This window comes from Haematobia irritans, chromosome 4, assembly GCF_050003625.1.
Source record: "Haematobia irritans isolate KBUSLIRL chromosome 4, ASM5000362v1, whole genome shotgun sequence".
Taxonomy (NCBI): Eukaryota; Metazoa; Arthropoda; class Insecta; order Diptera; family Muscidae; genus Haematobia; species Haematobia irritans.
Window position 1 is genome coordinate 94,775,938 of NC_134400.1, and position 20,122 is coordinate 94,796,059.

General features: G+C 34.2%; 1 protein-coding gene across 1 annotated transcript in view; it reads left to right on the plus strand.

Annotated features, from left to right (window-relative positions):
- Positions 1–20,122, plus strand: part of Dnah3 (dynein heavy chain 3, axonemal) — a 671,994-nt gene that overhangs the window by 556,688 nt on the left and 95,184 nt on the right. The window contains exons 52-53 of the mRNA XM_075308183.1: positions 3,254–3,421; positions 7,112–7,534. Coding sequence (XP_075164298.1) covers positions 3,254–3,421; positions 7,112–7,534 — 591 coding nt within the window. The remainder of the gene's footprint in view (positions 1–3,253; positions 3,422–7,111; positions 7,535–20,122) is intronic.

Sequence of the window (20,122 nt, forward strand, 5' to 3'; positions counted from 1 at the left end):
AAATCAATAGGGTTCTATTCTGACCCAAATAAGAAATATGTGCCAAATTTGAAGGCGATTGGACTTAAATTGCGACCTAGACTTTGATCACAAAAATGTGTTCACAGACAGACGGACATGGTTATATCGACTCAGAGACCCACCCTGCGCATTATTGCCAAGGACACCATGTGTCTATCTCGTCTCCTTCTGGGTGTTACAAACATATGCACTAACTTATAATACCCTGTTCCACAGTGTGGCGCAGGTTGTAAAAATTATGGGAAACATTTTAATCTGAACCAATTTTGAGGCAACTTCGCAAAAGTGTAATTATGATTTATCGGCCAATAGATATGTATTAGAAATAAAGGAAACTTTGAGTAATTTTTACAAGTTTTCGACTAATCAGTGCGATTTTATAAGGAAAATGTGGGTATTTAGGGCATTTTTGCCCAAATCGGAAAAAACATATATATGGAAGCTATATAGAAATCTGAACCGATTTCAACCAAATTTGACAAGCATATTTTTTATTTTTAATTATACGCCCTGTGCAAAATTTCACATAACTCGGACTACAACTTTGACCTTTGTGGTCATATGACAGAAAATCGGGCGAATGATATATATGGGAGCTATATCTAAATCTAAACCGATTTCAATAAAATTTAGCACACTTGACTACACTATTAATTGTACTCCTAGTGCAAAATTTCAACCAAATTGGGTCCATATCGGGCGAAAAATGTATATGGAAGTTGTATCTAAATCTGAACCGATTTCAATCAAATTCGGCACACATAACTATACTACCAATTGTACTCCTTGCGCAAAATTTCAAGCTAATCGGGATAAAACTCTGGCTTCTGGGGCCATATAAGTCCATATCAGGCGAAAGATATATATGAGAGCTATATCTCAATCTGAACCGATTTCAACCAAATTTGGCACACCTGACTGCAGTACTTATTGTTCTCCTGGTCAAAATTTCAAGAAAATTAGGGTAAAACTCTTGATTCTGGGGCGATATGAGTCCATATGGGACGAAAGATATATATGGGAGCTATATCTAAATTTGAACCGATTTCTACCAAATTTTGCACACTTGACTATACGACCAAGTGTTATGTTTTTGCAAATTTTCAAGCAACTTGGGGTAAAACTCTGACTTCTGGGTCCATATAAGTGCATATCGGGCGAAAGATATATAACATATGGGAGCTATATCTAAATCTAAACCAATTTCTTCCAAAATCAATAGGGTTCTACTCTGATCCAAAACAGGAACTTGTACCAAATTTGAAGGCCCGATTTTCCCAAATTTGGCTATAAGTCCTTTATTTATCAACCGATACTATTCAAAGTTGACCAAATCTACTTTTCTATAGTATTTACTATATGTGCAAAAAATCATCGAAATTGGTTCAGATTTAGCTATGGCTCCTATATATATATATCGCCCGATTTTGACAAATTTGGCCATAAAACCCTTATCTATCAACAAATCTTATTCAACTAAGGGTTACTCTAATCTTCTCTAGTACTCACTATATGTGAAAAATATCATCCAAATCGTTTCAGATTTAGATATAACTCACATATAGATGTTGCGACGAATTTTCATAAATTTGCCCCTCATAACCTTATTTTTCACCATAGTGGCCTCACTTATTAACTGTGGTATCAACCAAACCTGGAAAATATCATCCAAATCGGTTCAGATTTAGATATAGCTCCCATATATATGCATCGATCGTTTTTGCCAAATTTGGCCATAATGGTCTTATTTATTAACCAATGTTGCTCAAATTTCAAATGTAAATGTATTAGCTGATCGTTTTTAGACTTACATAAAATAGCTCTTACATAAATATATTGCCCTATTTGGATTTATTACCCACACTAATTGAGTGGTTTCCTCTTTTTTAATAATGGAATCAATATTAGTGGCATACTAACTCCGTATGTTCAGAATCAACTACGAGTATAGGGCCAAATATCAGACATTTCTGTTCAGATTGTGATAAAACTCTCATAACCATTTATCCATAAGCGTAGGAAGGCCTCTGGGGAGGGGGCTTAGACCCCCCCAGAAAAATTTTAGCCCCCCCCAGAATTTGAAAACCTATTTACGACTTTGCATTGTGGTAGCAGTTGCCGATTTTATTTCTTAACATTGTCTTCTAAATTGTTAGTTGGTTTCTTTACTATAAGGTGAATTTTGTGATATTTTCCCGAATAAAAGTTTTTATGATTTTTAATTCATTATAAAGCTTGTTTATCGAATATTTTCAAAAATTATTCAAATATTAAAATTTTCTAGAATGGATTAGCATTTTTGCGGCAAAATTTGAAAAATTTGTACCATTTTATAAACTTTTACTCTTTTTTAATCCATTACAAAAAAATTACCCATTAAAAACACACCACGTCGCAGAGTTCCCCGATCTGGCCATAAGCGGAATACCAAAGCGTATAACATAAAAATGGATGAAATCACAATAAACTGTTACAATAACAAAATTGAATCAAAACAACTTCCTGCGTATTTAAAATAATTAACTTCTTTGTGAAGACATTTTTGGAAGTGCTTTTACAGTTGTGTCTTTAGAAACACAACACAAAATTTTTTTTTTGCTGGGAAAAAGTGCGGAACTACTTTTAGTTACTTTTTTTTATAAATTAATTGTCGAGTTATATTGAAGTCTGATTTTTTATTAATTTTTATAAAATAAAACATGAATCGAACTGAAATTCACGGGGGGCTTTAGCCCCCCCTAGGAAAATTGTCTAGCTACGCTATTGCATTTATCCCTTAATGTTTTTAAAAATGGAAATGCAGTTTATCCCACAAACCTATACCATTGATACCCTACAAACAATGTTTACTAATTCAGTAGGGGTGGTTTAGGGTATAATATAGTCGGCCCGCACGACTTTCTACTTTTCTCACTCGCTTAATTACAAATTTAACAATTTGCAATTATTGACTTAATTAACTTTATGCTTCTTCTTATATCATTTAATTTATTAATTGAAAAAATTTCAACTTCAACTTTTTAATGGAAATATTTTGGTGATAGTTTTTTCCTGACTGACCGCCTGACTGAACCTTCTTATTAATAATATTCCATGTCATCACCAAGAGAATGGGTGCTTATGTGGTTTTAGTTGAATTAACTGATTATTGTGGATTATTATTACTCAGTTTTCCTGCTTTTCTATTATACTTACATTCTGTTAAATACATTTTTCTATTCTTATCTACCAGGTAACTGTTATCAATTTTATGATCACGGAACAAGGTCTGAGGGAACAACTACTGGCTACCGTTGTCGCACATGAACGTCCTGATTTGCAGGAGAAAAAGGAGCAATTGATTATTGAATCTGCCAAGAATCGCGATGCTTTGTTTACCATCGAAACGAAAATATTGGAGGTAAGCACGTTTATCGATGTTGAAATTCTTAAATTAAAACGGACAGTTGAATTTTTTACCCATTCTAATTTCCATTAATTTTGATTTCAAAATCAGTTATTTACATTTTTCGTTTTCTTCATCTCTACCAAATAACCATGATATGGTCAAGCTATGAGCTGAATTGAATATAGATTCGAGTGTGTGCATTTATGGCAGTCCTCTACACTCAAAAAAGTGAACCCTAATTTTCTCAAACTCCGTTTTTGTTCGTAGAATTATTATATTTTGAGAAAATTTTCTTGATTTTAATAATTTTTTGCGTACGTTAGTTAAATAATCTAAAACTGGGAAAAATATACACAAATGAAGCATAAATATTTACTAAATTTATGTCTCCCATAAAATAGTTCAAAATTTCTTAAAATTTGCCCATCTTGAACTTCGTATAAGACTAAAGACATTTTTGTAATTTTTAACTCCAATATTTACCTTTACACTACGAAATTTTCTTTTACAAGTGAAAAAAAATATGTCCAATAAGTTTTCTTGAATTTGTCGAAAAATATTTACTTATTTTTGTGAAATCGGCGTGGCATTTCCGTTTGTAATACAGTTTAGTTAAAATTTTGTATAATTAGCCTAATTTTACTAATTTAACCAAAATTTTTCTTCGTGGTGGGGTCACTGTTTTTTGAGCGTAGATTTATGCGATAATTGTTTCTCTTATTTTTCATTTATGACATCTGGAATTGTTTCCTTTTCCTTTGGTTTTCCAATTGAAGGTTTGATTTGGTTATTAGCTTGCATCCATTTTATCCACGTAAAAGGAAGTACGGGAAATTTTAACGTTCAATTAATTTCAATTAGCATTTGGTCCTGACAATTCGATTACCTGAAAATTTTTGTGATACGAAACAATTTTTCTAGAAAGTTGACAATCCCGCAAATGGGCATTGTGGTATGATAAGAGGGTTATTCTTTAAAGTAGTGGCAATCATATTACAGTTACTTAATACTAGTTAATGCAACAATTTCATGAATGCAATGAAACCTTTTTTATGTTGTGAATTGAAATTGGTTTCTTTTTATACCCTCCACCATAGGATGGGGGGTATATTAACTTTGTCATTCCGTTTGTAACACATCGAAATATTGCTCTAAGACCCCATAAAGTATATATATTCTGGGTCGTGGTGAAATTCTGAGTCGATCTGAGCATGTCCGTCCGTCCGTCCGTCCGTCCGTTGAAATCACGCTAACTTCCGAACGAAACAAGCTATCGACTTGAAACTTGGCACAAGTAGTTGTTATTGTGGGTCGGATGGTATTGCAAATGGGCCATATCGGTCCACTTTTACGTATAGCCCCCATATAAACGGACCCCCGAATTGGGTTTGCAGACCCTCTTAGAGAAGCAAATTTCATCCGATCCGGCTGAAATTTGGTAGATGGTGTTAGTATATGGTCCCTAACAACCATGCAAAAATTGGTCCACATCGGTCCATAATTATCCCCCATATAAACCGATCCCCCGATTTGGCTTTCGGAGCCTCTAAGAGAACCAAATTTCATCCGATCCGGCTGAAATTTGGTACATTGTGTTAGTACATGGTCTTTAACAACCGTGCAAAAATTGGTCCACATCTGTCCATAATTATATATAGCCCCCATATAAATCGATCCCCAGATTTGGCTTGCGGAGCCTCTAAGAGAAGCAAATTTCATCCGATCCGGCTGAAATTTGGTACATGGTGTGAGTATATGGTGTCTAACAACCACGCAAAAATTGGTCCACATCGGTGCATAATTATATATAGCCCCCATATAAACCGATCCCCCGATTTGGCTTTCGGAGCCTCTAAGAGAACCAAATTTCATCCGATCCGGCTGAAATTTGGTACATGGTGTTAGTATATGGTGTCTAATAACCGTGCAAAAATTGGTCTACATCGGTCTATAATTATATATAGCCCCCATATAAACCGATCCCCCGATTTGGCTTGCGGAGCCTCTAAGAGAAGCAAATTTCATCCGATCCGGCTGAAATTTGGTACATGGTGTGAGTATATGGTGTCTAACAACCACGCAAAAATTGGTCCACATCGGTGCATAATTATATATAACCCCCATATAAACCGATCCCCCGTTTTGGCTTTCGGAGCCTCTAAGAGAAGCAAATTTCATCCGATCCGGCTGAAATTTGGTACATGGTGTTAGTATATCGTCTCTAATGACCATGCAAAAATTGGTCCACATCGGTGCATAATTATATATAGCTCCATATAAACCGACCGCCAGATTTGACCTCCGGAGCCTCTTGGAAGACCAAAATTCATCTGATTCAGTTGATATTTGGTACGTGATGTTAGTATATGGTATCCAACAACCATGTATGAATTGGTTCATATCAGCCCATAATTATATATAGCCCCCATATAAACCGATCCACAGATTTGACCTCCGGTGTCTTGTGGAGAAGCAAAATGCATCCGATCTGGTTGAAATTTGGTACGTGGTGGTAGTATATGATATTTAACAACCATGCCAAAAGTGGTCCATATCAGTCCATAATCATATATAGCCCCATATAAACCGATCCCGAGATTTGGCTTTGGAGCCTCTTGGAGGAGTAAATTTCCTCCGAGTCAGTTGAAATTTGGTACATTGTGCTAGTATATGGCCGTTAACAACCATGCCTAACTAGGTCCATATCGGTCTATAGTTATATATAGCCCTCAGATAAATCGATACCCAATGACACAAAAATTGGTCCACATCAAGTTCATAATTGTATATAGCCCCCATATAAGCGACCCCCATATTTCAATTCTGGCTCCCTACGTACCGTGCAAAAGTCCATATCGATTCGTAGTTACTTGTAGACTTACATACCTTTTTGTCTAATATATACCACGTGTGGACTAACTCACAATTTAGAAAATTATTTAAGATACCACAACTCAAGTAATTCGATTGTGTATAACAGCCTTTTGTAGAAGTTTCTACGCAATCCATGGTGGAGGGTACATAAGATTCGGCCTGGCCGAACTTACGACCGTTTATACTTGTTTTCTTTGCTTTAAGGAAAGTTTGCCTTAGTTCAAAGACACACGACTTTAACGAAGGGACGTAAATATCCAATATTTGAATCCTAAATTTTAATGAAAACATTTTTTTAATTAGAGATTATAAACTTTCTTTTAATTAACATTTCATTATTTTATAGAAATTTGTCTTTAATGTTGGAATCAATACCAAAATCTTGAAATCAATGCCAAAATTCTTACGAGAAGGTCAAAATATATGAATTGAAATAAACATTTTTTTGAGTGCGAAGGTTAGGTTAAAGTGGCAGCCCGATTAAGTTTCAAGCTCACTTAGACAATTCAGTCCACATTAACGAAAAGTATATATTACATATGGGCACTTCTAGTTTTAGCCGCTGAACCTTCTCGATTATTTTCTTCTGTTGAACCAACCAGATTGTTCCAAAAACATGGAGTGGGAAGATTGTATGTTCATTCCACCGTTTTGTATTGTATTTCGATTATTTTAAACAGCATATATACCCGACATAATTAAATGCCAAATTGATTGTGATTAATATCGCATTATTTTTCATTTTTCCCATCAGAATTAAATTAATTTTGTTATTGTGCTTTTTACATTTCCTTCGATATACTACTTTGTTTTGTTCTCCTCCAATAGGTACTCTCTACGTCCGAGGGCAATGTATTGGAAGATGAAAATGCCATTAACATTTTGTCATCCAGTAAGGTCTTATCCGAACAAATACAGGAGAAACAAGTAATTGCGGTTGCAACAGAAGCAGAAATTGATGAAGCACGTCAACGATATATTCCAGTGGCTAAACATTCAGCCATATTGTTCTTTTGCATCAGTGAATTGGCAAATATAGATCCCATGTATCAATACTCCTTGGGATGGTTCCTAAATCTCTTCGTCAATACAATACAGAAGGCGCCAAAGTCAGAGGAACTTACGGAGCGTTTGGAACATTTGAATAATTACTTCACCAAGTCCATATATCAGAATGTTTGTCGTTCGTTATTTGAAAAAGATAAATTGGTCATATCGTTGGTTATGTGTTTGGGCATACTGGTGTCTAGGGTAAGTATTAACCGAAAAGATGTACAAAAGCAATGTGGCGTCAAACATCTACCAGACAATTCATCAATTTAGTCCTTCCGTGGAATGGTTGAATATGAGTAATCGTATTTTTCTATTAGCATTTTGGTGAGCTATTCATTAGGCCTATCACCCCCTCCAAAACCAGAAATAGTACATTAAGGCCATAACATTTTTTGTAGACCAAAAAACTATGTGGTCAGGGTATGAGAACGTTGATACACGTATGAGCTCGAACCAACGTCGCATATTGAATATAGACCCCAAAAAGTATTTTTGTATTTCTAAACAAACGTCAAATCATTTTTATATTTCTACACACATTTTTTTTTTTATTTCAATCATGAAAATCGCAGATTCAATCATTTTTTTAATTGAAATGTCTTCAATCAGGAAAATGATAGTATCAATCGCCCATTTTGATTGAAAACCAACACGATTTTCAATTACAAATGTAATTGAATCACGGAATCAATTAATTGTGTGATTGAGTCAATTAATTGATTTTTTTTTAACATAAAATTTCATCACAGTTTTAATTGAATCATTTAAAATTTTAATTAATTTCGCGACAAAAATCAATCAACTATTGTACTCATTCAATTAAATAATTAATTGAAATTGGCTATAAATTTCAATAAAAAATGTATATATTGCGCCCCCAAAATCGTATTTAGTTTTATTTGAAATAAAAGAAAATATGTGTTTCTTATAAAGCATATTCCATATTTTATTATTTTTTTGAATTATTCGTTTGTTGTGTGTTTTGTTCTAACATAACTTACTAACAATAACCCCTATAGGGTGAAACAAGTAAGGAAAGTCTAAAGTCGGGCGGGGCCGACTATATTATACCCTGCACCACTTTGTAGATCTAAATTTTCGATACCATATCACATCCGTCAAATATGTTGGGGGCTATATATAAAGGTTTGTCCCAAATACATACATTTAAATATCACTCGATTTGGACAGAATTTGATAGACTTTTACAAAATCTATAGACTCAAAATTTAAATTGGCTAATGCACTAGGGTGGAACACAATTTTAGTAAAAAACAAGTAAGGAAAGTCTAAAGTCGGGCGGGGCCGACTATATTATACCCTACGGCACTTTGTAGATCTAAATTTTCGATACCATATCACATCAGTCAAATGTGTTGGGGGCTATATATAAAGGTTTGTCCCAAATACATACATTTAAATATCACTCGATTTGGACAGAATTTGATAGACTTTTACAAAATCTATAGACTCAAAATTTAAATTGGCTAATGCACTAGGGTGGAACATAATTTTAGTAAAAAATATGGGAAGCATTTAAATCTGAAGCAATTTTAAGGAAACTTCGCAAAAGTTTATTTATGATTTATCGCTCAATATATATGTATTAGAAGTTTAGGAAAATTAGAGTCATTTTTACAACTTTTCGACTAAGCAGTGGCGATTTAACAAGGAAAATGTTGGTATTTTGACCATTTTTGTCGAAATCAGAAAAACATATATACGGGAGCTATATCTAAATCTTAACCGATTTCAGTCAAATTTGGCACATATGACTATATTACTAATTGTACTTCTAATGCAAAATTTCAACCAAATTGGGCCAAAACTCTGGCTTCTGGGGCCATATAAGTCCATATCGGGCGAAAAATATATATGGAAGCTATATCTAAATCTGAACCGATTTCAATCAAATTTCGCACACGTGACTATACTACCAATTGTACTCCTTGTGCAATTTCAAGCTAATCGGGATAAAACTCTGGCTTCTAGGTCCATATAAGTGCATATCGGGCGAAAGATATATATGGGAGCTATATATAAATCTGAATCGATTTCAACCAAATTTGGCACGCATACTTACAATGCTAAATCTACTCCCTGTGCAAAATTTCAACCAAACTGGGCCAAAACTCTGGCTTTTAGGACCATATTAGTCCATATCGGGCGAAAGATATATATGGGAGCTATACCTAAATCTGAACCGATTTCAATCAAATTTTGCACAGTTGACTATACGACTAAGTGTTATGTGTGTACAAAAAAAATCGGTATAAAACTCTGGCTGCTGGGTCCATATTAGTGCATATCAGGCGAAAGATATATATGGGAGCTATATCAAAATCTGAGCCGATTTCTTCCAAAATCAATAGGGCTCTATTCTGACCCAAATTAGGAACATGTGCCAAATTTGAAGGCGATTGGACTTAAATTGCGACCTAGATTTTGATCACAAAAATGTGTTCACAGACAGACGGACGGACGGACGGACATGGTTATATCGACTCAGGGACCCACCCTGAGCATTATTGCCAAAGACACCATGTGTCTATCTCGTCTCCTTCTGGGTGTTACAAACATATGCACTAACTTATAATACCCTGTTCCACAGTGTGGCGCAGGGTATAAATATGGGAAACATTTAAATCTGAAGCAATTTTAAGGAAACTTCGCAAAAGTTTATTTTTGATTTATCGCTCGATATATATGTTTTAGAAGTTTAAGAAAATTAGAGTCATTTTTACAACTTTTCGACTAAGCAGTGGCGATTTAATAAGGAAAATGTTGGTATTTTGACCATTTTTGTCGAAATCAGAAAAACATATATATGGGAGCTATATCTAAATCTGAACCGATGTCAACCAAATTTGGCACACATAGCTACAATGCTAATTCTACTCCCTGTGCAAAATTTCAACTACATCGGAGTTAAAAATAGGCCTCTGTGGTCATATGAGTGTAAATCGGGCGAAAGCTATATATGGGAGATATATCTAAATCTGAACCGATTTCAACCAAATTTTACTCGCATAGCTACAGTGCTAATTCTACTCTCTGTGCAAAATTTCAATTAAATCGGAGTAAAAGATTGGCCACTGTGGGCATATGAGTGTAAATCGGGCGAACGATATATATACCTAAATCTGAACCGATTTCAATAAAATTAGGCACACTTGTCTACACTACAAATTGTACTCCTAGTGCAAAATTTCAACCAAATTAGGGAAAAACTCTGGCTTCTGGCTTCCGTATTAGTCCATATCGGGCGAAAGATATATATGGGGGCTATATCTAAATCTGAACCGATTTCAATAAAATTTGGCACACTAGACTATAGTACTAATTGTTCTTCTTGTGCAAAACTTTAAGCAAATTAGGGTAAAACTCTGGCTTCTGGGGCCATATAAGTCCATATCGGGCGAAATATATACATGGGAGCTATATCTAAATCTGAACCGATTTCAACGAAATTGGGTACACTTAGTGATACTATTAAATGTACTCCTTGTGCAAAATTTGAAGCGAGTCAAGGCAAAACTCTGGCGTTTGACGGACGAAAAGATATATATCTAAATCTGAACCGATTTGGCTGATATTTTGCACATCTTACGAAAGCCCCAACATATTTGGCTGGCCAAAATTTTGAGAAAACACGTTGATAAATACGTCAATTATGACCAGATCGGCGATAAATATATATGGCAGCTATATCTAACTCTGAACCGATTTTTTCCAAAATCAATAGCGATTGTCTTTGAGCCAATGTAAAACTCTGTGCCAAATTTGAGGACAATCGGACTTAAACTGCGAGCTGTACCTTGCACACAAAATTACATATACAGACAGACGGACGGACAGACAGACAGACAGACAGACGGGCGGACATCGCTAAATCGACTCCGAATTTAATTCTAAGACGATCGGTATACTAAACGATGGGTCCCAGACTTTTCCTTCTTGGCGTTACATACAAATGCACAAACTTATTATATGTTGGTATTTTGACCATTTTTGTCGAAATCAGAAAAACATATGGGAGCTATATCTAAATCTGAACCGATGTCAACCAAATTTGGCACGCATAGCTACAATGCTAATTCTACTCCCTGTGCAAAATTTCAACAAAATCGGAGCAAAAAATTGGCCTCTGTGGTCACATGAGTGTAAATCGGCCGAAAGTTATATATTGGAGCTATATCTAAATCTGTACCGATTTCAATAAAATTTGGCACACTTGACTATAGTACTAATTGTTCTTCTTGTGCAAAATTTTAAGCAAATTAGGGTAAAACGCTGGCTTCGGGGGCCATATAAGTCCATATCGGGCGAAATATCTGGGGATCGGTTTATATGGGGGCTATATATAAGTACGGACTGATATGAATCAATTCCTGCATGGTTGTTGGATACCATATACTAACACCATGTACCAAATTTCAGCTTAATCGGATGAAATTTGCTTCTCTTAGAGGCTCCGCAAGCGAAATCGGGGGATCGGTTTATATGGGGGCTATATGCAATTATTGACCGAGGTGGACCTATTTTTGCATAGTTGTTAGAGAACATATACTAACACTAACAACATATACTAACACCGGATCGGATGAACTTTGCTTCTCTTAGAGGCTCCGCAAGCCAAATCGGGGGATCGGTTTATATGGGGGCTATATATAATTATGCACCGATGTGGACCAATTTTTGCATGGTTGTTAGAGATCATATGCTGACACCATGTAGCAAATTTCAGCCGGATCGGATGAAATTTGCTTCTCTTAGAGTCCCCGCAAGCCAAATTTGGGGGTCCGTTCATATGGGGGCTATACGTAAAAGTGGACCGATATGGCCCATTTGCAATACCATCCGACCTACATCAATAACAACTACTTGTGCCAAGTTTCAAGGTTATAGCTTGTTTCGTTCGAAAGTTAGCGTGATTTCAACAGACGGACGGACGGAAGGAAGGACGGACATGCTCAGATCGACTCAGAATTTCACCACGACCCAGAATATATATATATATATATATATATATATATATATATATATATATATATATATATATATATATATATATATATATATATATATATATATATATATATATATATATATATATATATATATATATATATATATATACTTTATGGGGTCTTAGAGCAATATTTCGATGTGTTACAAACGGAATGACAAAGTTAATATACCCCATCCTATGGTGGAGGGTATAAAAATAATGGGAAAACAAGTATATACGGCCGCAATCCGATCCGACTGAAATTTGGTACATGATGTTGGTATATGGTCTCTAACAACCATGCAAAAATTGGTCCATATCGATCCTTAATGATATATAGCCCACATATAAACGGACCCCAAAATTTGGCTTGCGAGGCCTCTAAGAGAAGCAAATTTCATCCGATCCGGCTGAAATTTGGTACATGGTGTTAGTATATGGTCTCTAACAACCATGCAAAAATTGGTCCACATCGGTCCATAATTATATATAGCCCCCATATAAACCGATCACCAGATTTGACCTCCGGAACCTCTTGGAAAACCAAAATTCATCTGATTCAGTTGAAATTTGGTACGTGGTGTTAATATATGGCCTCAAACCCCCATGCAAAAATTGGTCGATATCGATCCATAATTATATATAGGCCCCATATAAACCGATCCCCAGATTTGACCTCCAGAGCCCCTTGGAAGAGCAAAATACTTCCCATTCGGTTGAAATTTGGTACGTGATGTTAGTATATGGTATCCAACAACCATGCAGGAATAAGAAGTTTTAAGATACCACAACCCAAGTAATTCGATTGTGGATGACAGTCTTTCGTAGAAGTTTCTACGCAATCCATGGTGGTGGGTACATAAGATTCGGCCTGGCCGAACTTGCGGCCGTATATACTTGTTTTTAATTGAAATGTCTTCAATCACGAAAATGATAGTATCAATCACCCATTTTGATTGAAAACCAACACGATTTTCAATTAAAAATTTAATTGAATTTTGCCACGGAATCTATTAATTGTGTGATTGAATCAATTAAAAACGTGATTGATTTTTAACATAAAATTCAATCACAGTTTTAATTGAATCAATTAAAATTTTAATTAATTTCGCGACAAAAATCAATCAACTATTTGATTCATTCAATTAAATAATTAATTGAAATTGGCTATAAATTTCAATCAAAAAATGTATATATTGCGACCCCAAAATCGTATTTAATTTTATTTTAAATAAAAGAAAATATGTGTTTCTTATAAAACATATTTAATATTTTATTATTTTTTGAATTATGCAATAGACAAATAAATTTGGTTCTTGTCATTTGTGGTTTGTTCTAACATAACTTAAAATTCAATTACATAAATTATTATTATTATCTTCCTTATAATAATAAACATGTTAGCATGGTCCTTCTAATATGTAGATGCGCCTAGATTTCCAATAAATCAGCAGCCTTACAGGCTGTGATGTTAGTATATGGTATCCAACAACCATGCAGGAATAAGAAGTTTTAAGATACCACAACCCAAGTAATTCGATTGTGGATGACAGTCTTTCGTAGAAGTTTCTACGCAATCCATGGTGGTGGGTACATAAGATTCGGCCTGGCCGAACTTGCGGCCGTATATACTTGTTTTTAATTGAAATGTCTTCAATCACGAAAATGATAGTATCAATCACCCATTTTGATTGAAAACCAACACGATTTTCAATTAAAAATTTAATTGAATTTTGCCACGGAATCTATTAATTGTGTGATTGAATCAATTAAAAACGTGATTGATTTTTAACATAAAATTCAATCACAGTTTTAATTGAATCAATTAAAATTTTAATTAATTTCGCGACAAAAATCAATCAACTATTTGATTCATTCAATTAAATAATTAATTGAAATTGGCTATAAATTTCAATCAAAAAATGTATATATTGCGACCCCAAAATCGTATTTAATTTTATTTTAAATAAAAGAAAATATGTGTTTCTTATAAAACATATTTAATATTTTATTATTTTTTGAATTATGCAATAGACAAATAAATTTGGTTCTTGTCATTTGTGGTTTGTTCTAACATAACTTAAAATTCAATTACATAAATTATTATTATTATCTTCCTTATAATAATAAACATGTTAGCATGGTCCTTCTAATATGTAGATGCGCCTAGATTTCCAATAAATCAGCAGCCTGTAAGCTAAATTAGTTTTTCTGAAAGTAAATAGAATAATTCGAATTTAATTTTGTTAAATTAAAATTTAATTTTGTTAAACATTACCTGCATAGAATATCAAGTTCAATTCTTAGTTCCAGGTTGCAGATTTATAATCTTCTTTTGCAGTTGTGGTCTTTTAGCATAAAAAGGTGTATTACGGAGCTCGGTAATTTAATTTTAGTAACAATTCCTTTCCAAAATTTCCGCACATTGAAATCGTCTATTAAAATTTGAACCAATCATAGACAAAAATAATGGGAAAGCAATGTAATATTTGGTATTATATTGATGATACTTTGCAAATTCTAAAAATAGAAAAAATATATAAGTGGGAAATACAGTATAATTCGGTTATAGCGACCGCCAAGGGACCGAAATTATACGTCGTTATAACCGAACGTCGTTGTATCCAAATAAGTGTACACAATATTTTTAAGTTTTTTTTTTATTATGTATATTCATATTTATTGAGATTGGAAATGGTTTAGAATTGTGGTTTGTTTTTTATTTACAAGAATTTCTTTTAATAATTTACTTTCAATAATTTCAACGGAACTATATAAACTCTCTGATATATCAGAACCCCCAAATCGTAAATACTGTTTTAATGTGTGCACCGCACTCAAGGTTTCTGTCTTAGTTGGAATTTTGGCTCATCTTCGTCATCTGGTTCATTATCGCTGTGAGTTTCATCATTTCCTTTTGTGTTCTCCACTATTTCTCTCAATGAAGGCTCTTCTGATGTCACGACGTTGTCATCGACATTTACGAACTCATCCCAGTCCTGCACCCTCAAACAAAATCGCTTCTCTAACATATGTTCCAAACATATTTTGCAGGAAGCACATATATTATTGGATACTGCCGTAACATTAATATGTTTGTTTTATGTGAGCATATTATATGTTTGGAAGCATTTTGAATCCACAAATAGTATATGCTTGGAAGAATTCCTCAAAGAAGATTGTGCCCATTTCCTCAGATAATTTTCACTTCCACGAAATTTTTGAGTTCTTCGCATCTTTTTCTGTAATACAAATATGCTGTTTTTTTCAAATGTCTATTCTCTTGGTTCCGAATGTCTATTCTCTCTATTCATTCTAATATTCAAATTAAATAATATTTAGACTTAAGCATATCAAAGTTTTGGCCTTATCATAAAACAGTTTTTCGGAAACAACATACAAACGGTTTCACAGAAATTGCTCTCATTTCATTCTCGCTGTGTTATGTTGATATCTTTCTCTCTCTGTCGCTCTCTGAATAAAGTATCACAACATATATATGTTTACTCGAAATTTGTAAATTTATATATGTATACATTCACACATATTATTTTTATGAAACATTCATGCCCCAAACATAATATATTCTAACATATTAACATATGTGTCCCAAACATTTTGTGTTAGTTTAGGAACATTACATGTTTGCACTTAAATATATTGTGTTTAAAAATTGTGCCGGAAACACATTTTGTTTATATCGGAACATATGAAAAACATATTTTTCTAACAGTGTGGTTTGAACTCGAACTCATCCCAAACTGCTTTGAATATTTCTTCTTTGTCATTTGCACCTCTGTTTGGGATAGTCGAAAACAAATTCTGTGATTCCCCGCAGCTGACGACAAAAAATGGAATGAATAAAATAAAAATTAGTACACAGAACTTACATCGTCGTTATAACCGAATGTACATTCCAAAGCAGACGTGCAAATTGGTCGTTAAAAGCAGATGGTCGCTAAAACCGGAGTCGTTCTAAGCGAATTCTCGCGCATGTACAAACTATTAAGAACCAAACTTGCTTTGAAAATCCGTCGTTATAAACGGATGGTCGTTATAACCGAGGTCGCTATAAATGAATTCTACTGTACATATTTTTATTATTTTCGGATATTTTTCATATTTCTAAATCCAAAAGAAAGAACTTTTTTACCATTACATAATTCAGCTCATTAGTTTATATATCAGATATACTGCTCTCTACTTGGGTTCAAACTGAAAAAGGCAGGTAAGACAAAAATACAATTTAATGCCAACGCCACTTCGCAACTTTAAGGTGAATCTTCCAACAAATCCATACCGCTCTTGGTTTTAAGAAAACTAGGAGTGAAAAAAAATTCTAATTTTAAAAGATCAATACCGTACCCAACTTTTGATTGCAAACATATTCTTATATATTTGATAAAATGATGGAGTTGAGGGGATTGATTGGTCAATTTCACGAAATAAAATTGGTTACTAAAAGAAATGAATAAAAAATGTATTATTTTAGTCCGTTTAATGTAAACAGGCTTCAATGGAAAACGGTATTCACATTTCACAATTTCTTACCTTCAATAAACGTAGATTGTTTTCCATTTTTACAATACCACAAACACAGGTAATTTCAAATGCGTTCTCTCATATATTTTTTCAAACCTTTACCACGTGGCCATTTGTTGTTGCACTCTTTATTTATTTAAACCCTTTGCTATGATTTGTTGTTGCGTTCAAAATATTTATGTACACATTTTCAATGCAGCAGACAGAATGTAGCCAATCATGTTTTTCAATTTACGCGAAAAACAAAAACCCAACCGTTCGTTACAATTTACTTCTACAGACTGATCTCTCCATCATACAATGTTGAATAAATACCCATGCTCTTGTTCTCTTTTCGCTCTTTCCACTGCTCAAAATTATTCAATTTCAATCACAAAAGTGATTGGATCAATCACATGTGTAATTGGAAACGGAAAAAATTTCAATCACGTTTGTAATTGAAAATTATTTCCGAACAAATTGATTGAATCAATTAATATTTTAATTGGAAACGTAACAAATATCAATCATTTTTTTAATTGGGTTTTATTCGGATTTGATTAAATAATTAATTGAATCAATTAACATATTAATTGAATCCGTTTCCAAATTCAATTAAGTGTTTAATTGAAAAAATGTTGGTGATAATTTTATACAGTAGTAAGTTCGGCCGGGCCGAATCGTAAATACCCACCACAATGAATCAAATGTAATAGTTTAAAATAAAATTCAGGGGGGTTTGATGACAGATATGTTCCCAAGCAGATCAGCTCAACCAGTACGCTTCCCACAGATAAATGTTAAGATTTTACCTATGAAGACTAGATCAGATTCTGAATTTATAAGAACCATTTTTTGTTTGAGTTTTAGAGGAATCATAAACATCTCTTGTAAGTGTGCAAGAAAATAATGAAATAACGCCTTGATTTGAAATATAAAATCTGTAGATTTTCATCCCAATTATTTAAATGATTACGAGAAGTAAAATCTGGAAATTTAGCATTCAGTTTTCATGATCAATGGGCCTTCTATACCCTCAATAATTGAAATCAGTCTATATGGAGGCCTTGCCAAATGGACCGATAAAACTAAATCGTATACACTGTGTTATGGGTCTAAAATGCCAGTATATTTTCAATTTGTGGCAAATCGGTAAAAAGTACAATTTCTAGAAACCCTAGGAGTTAAATCGGGAGTTCGGTGTAATGGGGGCTATACCAAAACATGGACCGATAGGCACCATTTTCGGTACACTTTTTGATGGTTCTAAAATACCTCTAGATATCCAATTTCAGGCAAATTGAAAAAAAACTACGGTTTTTATAAGCCCAAGACCCCAAATCGGGAGGTCGGTTTATATGGGCACTATATCAAAACTTGGACCGATATAGCCCATCTTCGAACTTGACCTGCCTGCAAACAAAAGATGAATCTGTGCCAAATTTCAGGACGATAGCGCCATTATTGAAGGCTGTAGCGTGATTACAACAGACAGACGGACATGCTTATATCGTCTTAGAATTTCTCCCTTACTTACTTTATATAGTCGGAAATCTATATTTCGATGTGATACAAACGGAATGACAAACTTATTGTACCCCCGTCACCATTCTATGGTCCAAATCAGTAACGTACGCAAATGTTACATTTTGAACCGAATCCTCACGACATATAACTTCACAAAAATTAGAAAAAATTTCTTAGCCAAGTGGATTGTAAATTATAGCTTGGGCCCTCCAAATTAATGCTGTGGAATAAAGAAGAGGAATGTTTTTTTTTTATATTTTGAGCCATTTAAGTCTTTTTTAAGAATGTAGAAAAAAATTCATGTTAGCCTTTACTCTAACCCTGATTTATTGTACTGAACAGAGTTCGAAAAATCTGCACAAAAACCCCCAAATTTCCCAACGAAATCCAAGCTCCCATCCACGAAAAAATATCCCCGATTTGGGGAAAACCCCAATACTGGCAACACTGCTCATGAACAAATTCAAATCCATGATTAACTTCATGCTCACCGATTTCAATAACGCTCACGGTTTTGGTCACGCTCATGATTTCAGTAGCGTTCAGTGTTTGAGGTTGAACCATATTTTAATTTTTCTAATGGGTCCGTCGTGAGTTGTGAAAATTAGCCTTACTTATGAGTAATTGCAGCGAGTCATGCGATAATGCGTAAATCATGAGAATTGTCATATCCTGGGAAATTTCGTGACTGGTAATGGGAATCAAAAATTTTTTCATTTCTTTGTAACACATCGAAATATCGATTTTTGACTCTATACAGTATATAGAGTCAGTACGAAGGCCGTCGGCCTTCGTACTGACTCTACTGAAATTTTGCACATACGCATCTTTTGCCATGTAAACCTACCTCTCGATTCGGGGTCTTGAGCATCTAGCATCACTGCAAGTTTATACGAGTTGCCTGATATTCAAAATATAAAGGAATTGTCCACAAATAGTAGGTATGCAAAATAGGGTGTGTATTGGTCCTTGATTTGGTAAAGCTTCCATATAGACCGATTTGACTTCTTGCGTTTCTATATACCGCAATTTTTATCCGATTTGCATGGTACTAGAAATCTAAAGGTATTTTAGGCCCACATAAAGCCATGCCGAGTATAATGTGTAACGGTCCATGCTTTGGAGTAGCCTCCATCATCATTTAACTCCTGGGCATCTGGAAGTCGCAATTTTTATCTTATTGCCTTGAAATTGGAAATCTAGAAGTATTTTAGGTCCACACCTTGGTGCAATGGTTAGCATGCCCGCCTTGTATACAAAGGGTCGTGAGTTCCATCCCTGCTTCAACCGAACACCGAAAAGCTTTTCAGCGGTGTATTTTCCGCTGGTGACATTTTTAAGTGCTGCAAAGCTTCCCTAAGTGGTTTCACAGCAATGTGAACGCCGTTTGGAATTGGCTATAAAACAGAGGTCCCTTGTCAATGAGCTTAACATGAAATCGGGCAGCACTCAGTGATAAGAAAGAAGTTCAGCACTGTGGTATCACAATGGACTGAATAGCCTAAGTGAGCCTCAAGTATCGATCTACCACATAACTTATCCTTAAGTCCACAAATGTGCAAAATAAGAAATAAAATTTAGACAACATTTTCTATTGAAATACAATTTTGACAAAATTTTTTGTTGAAATGAAATTTTGACATAATTTTCTATAGAAATGCAATGTTGACAGAATTTTCTATAGAAATACAATTTTGACAAGATATTCTATAGTAATTTTATGGTAA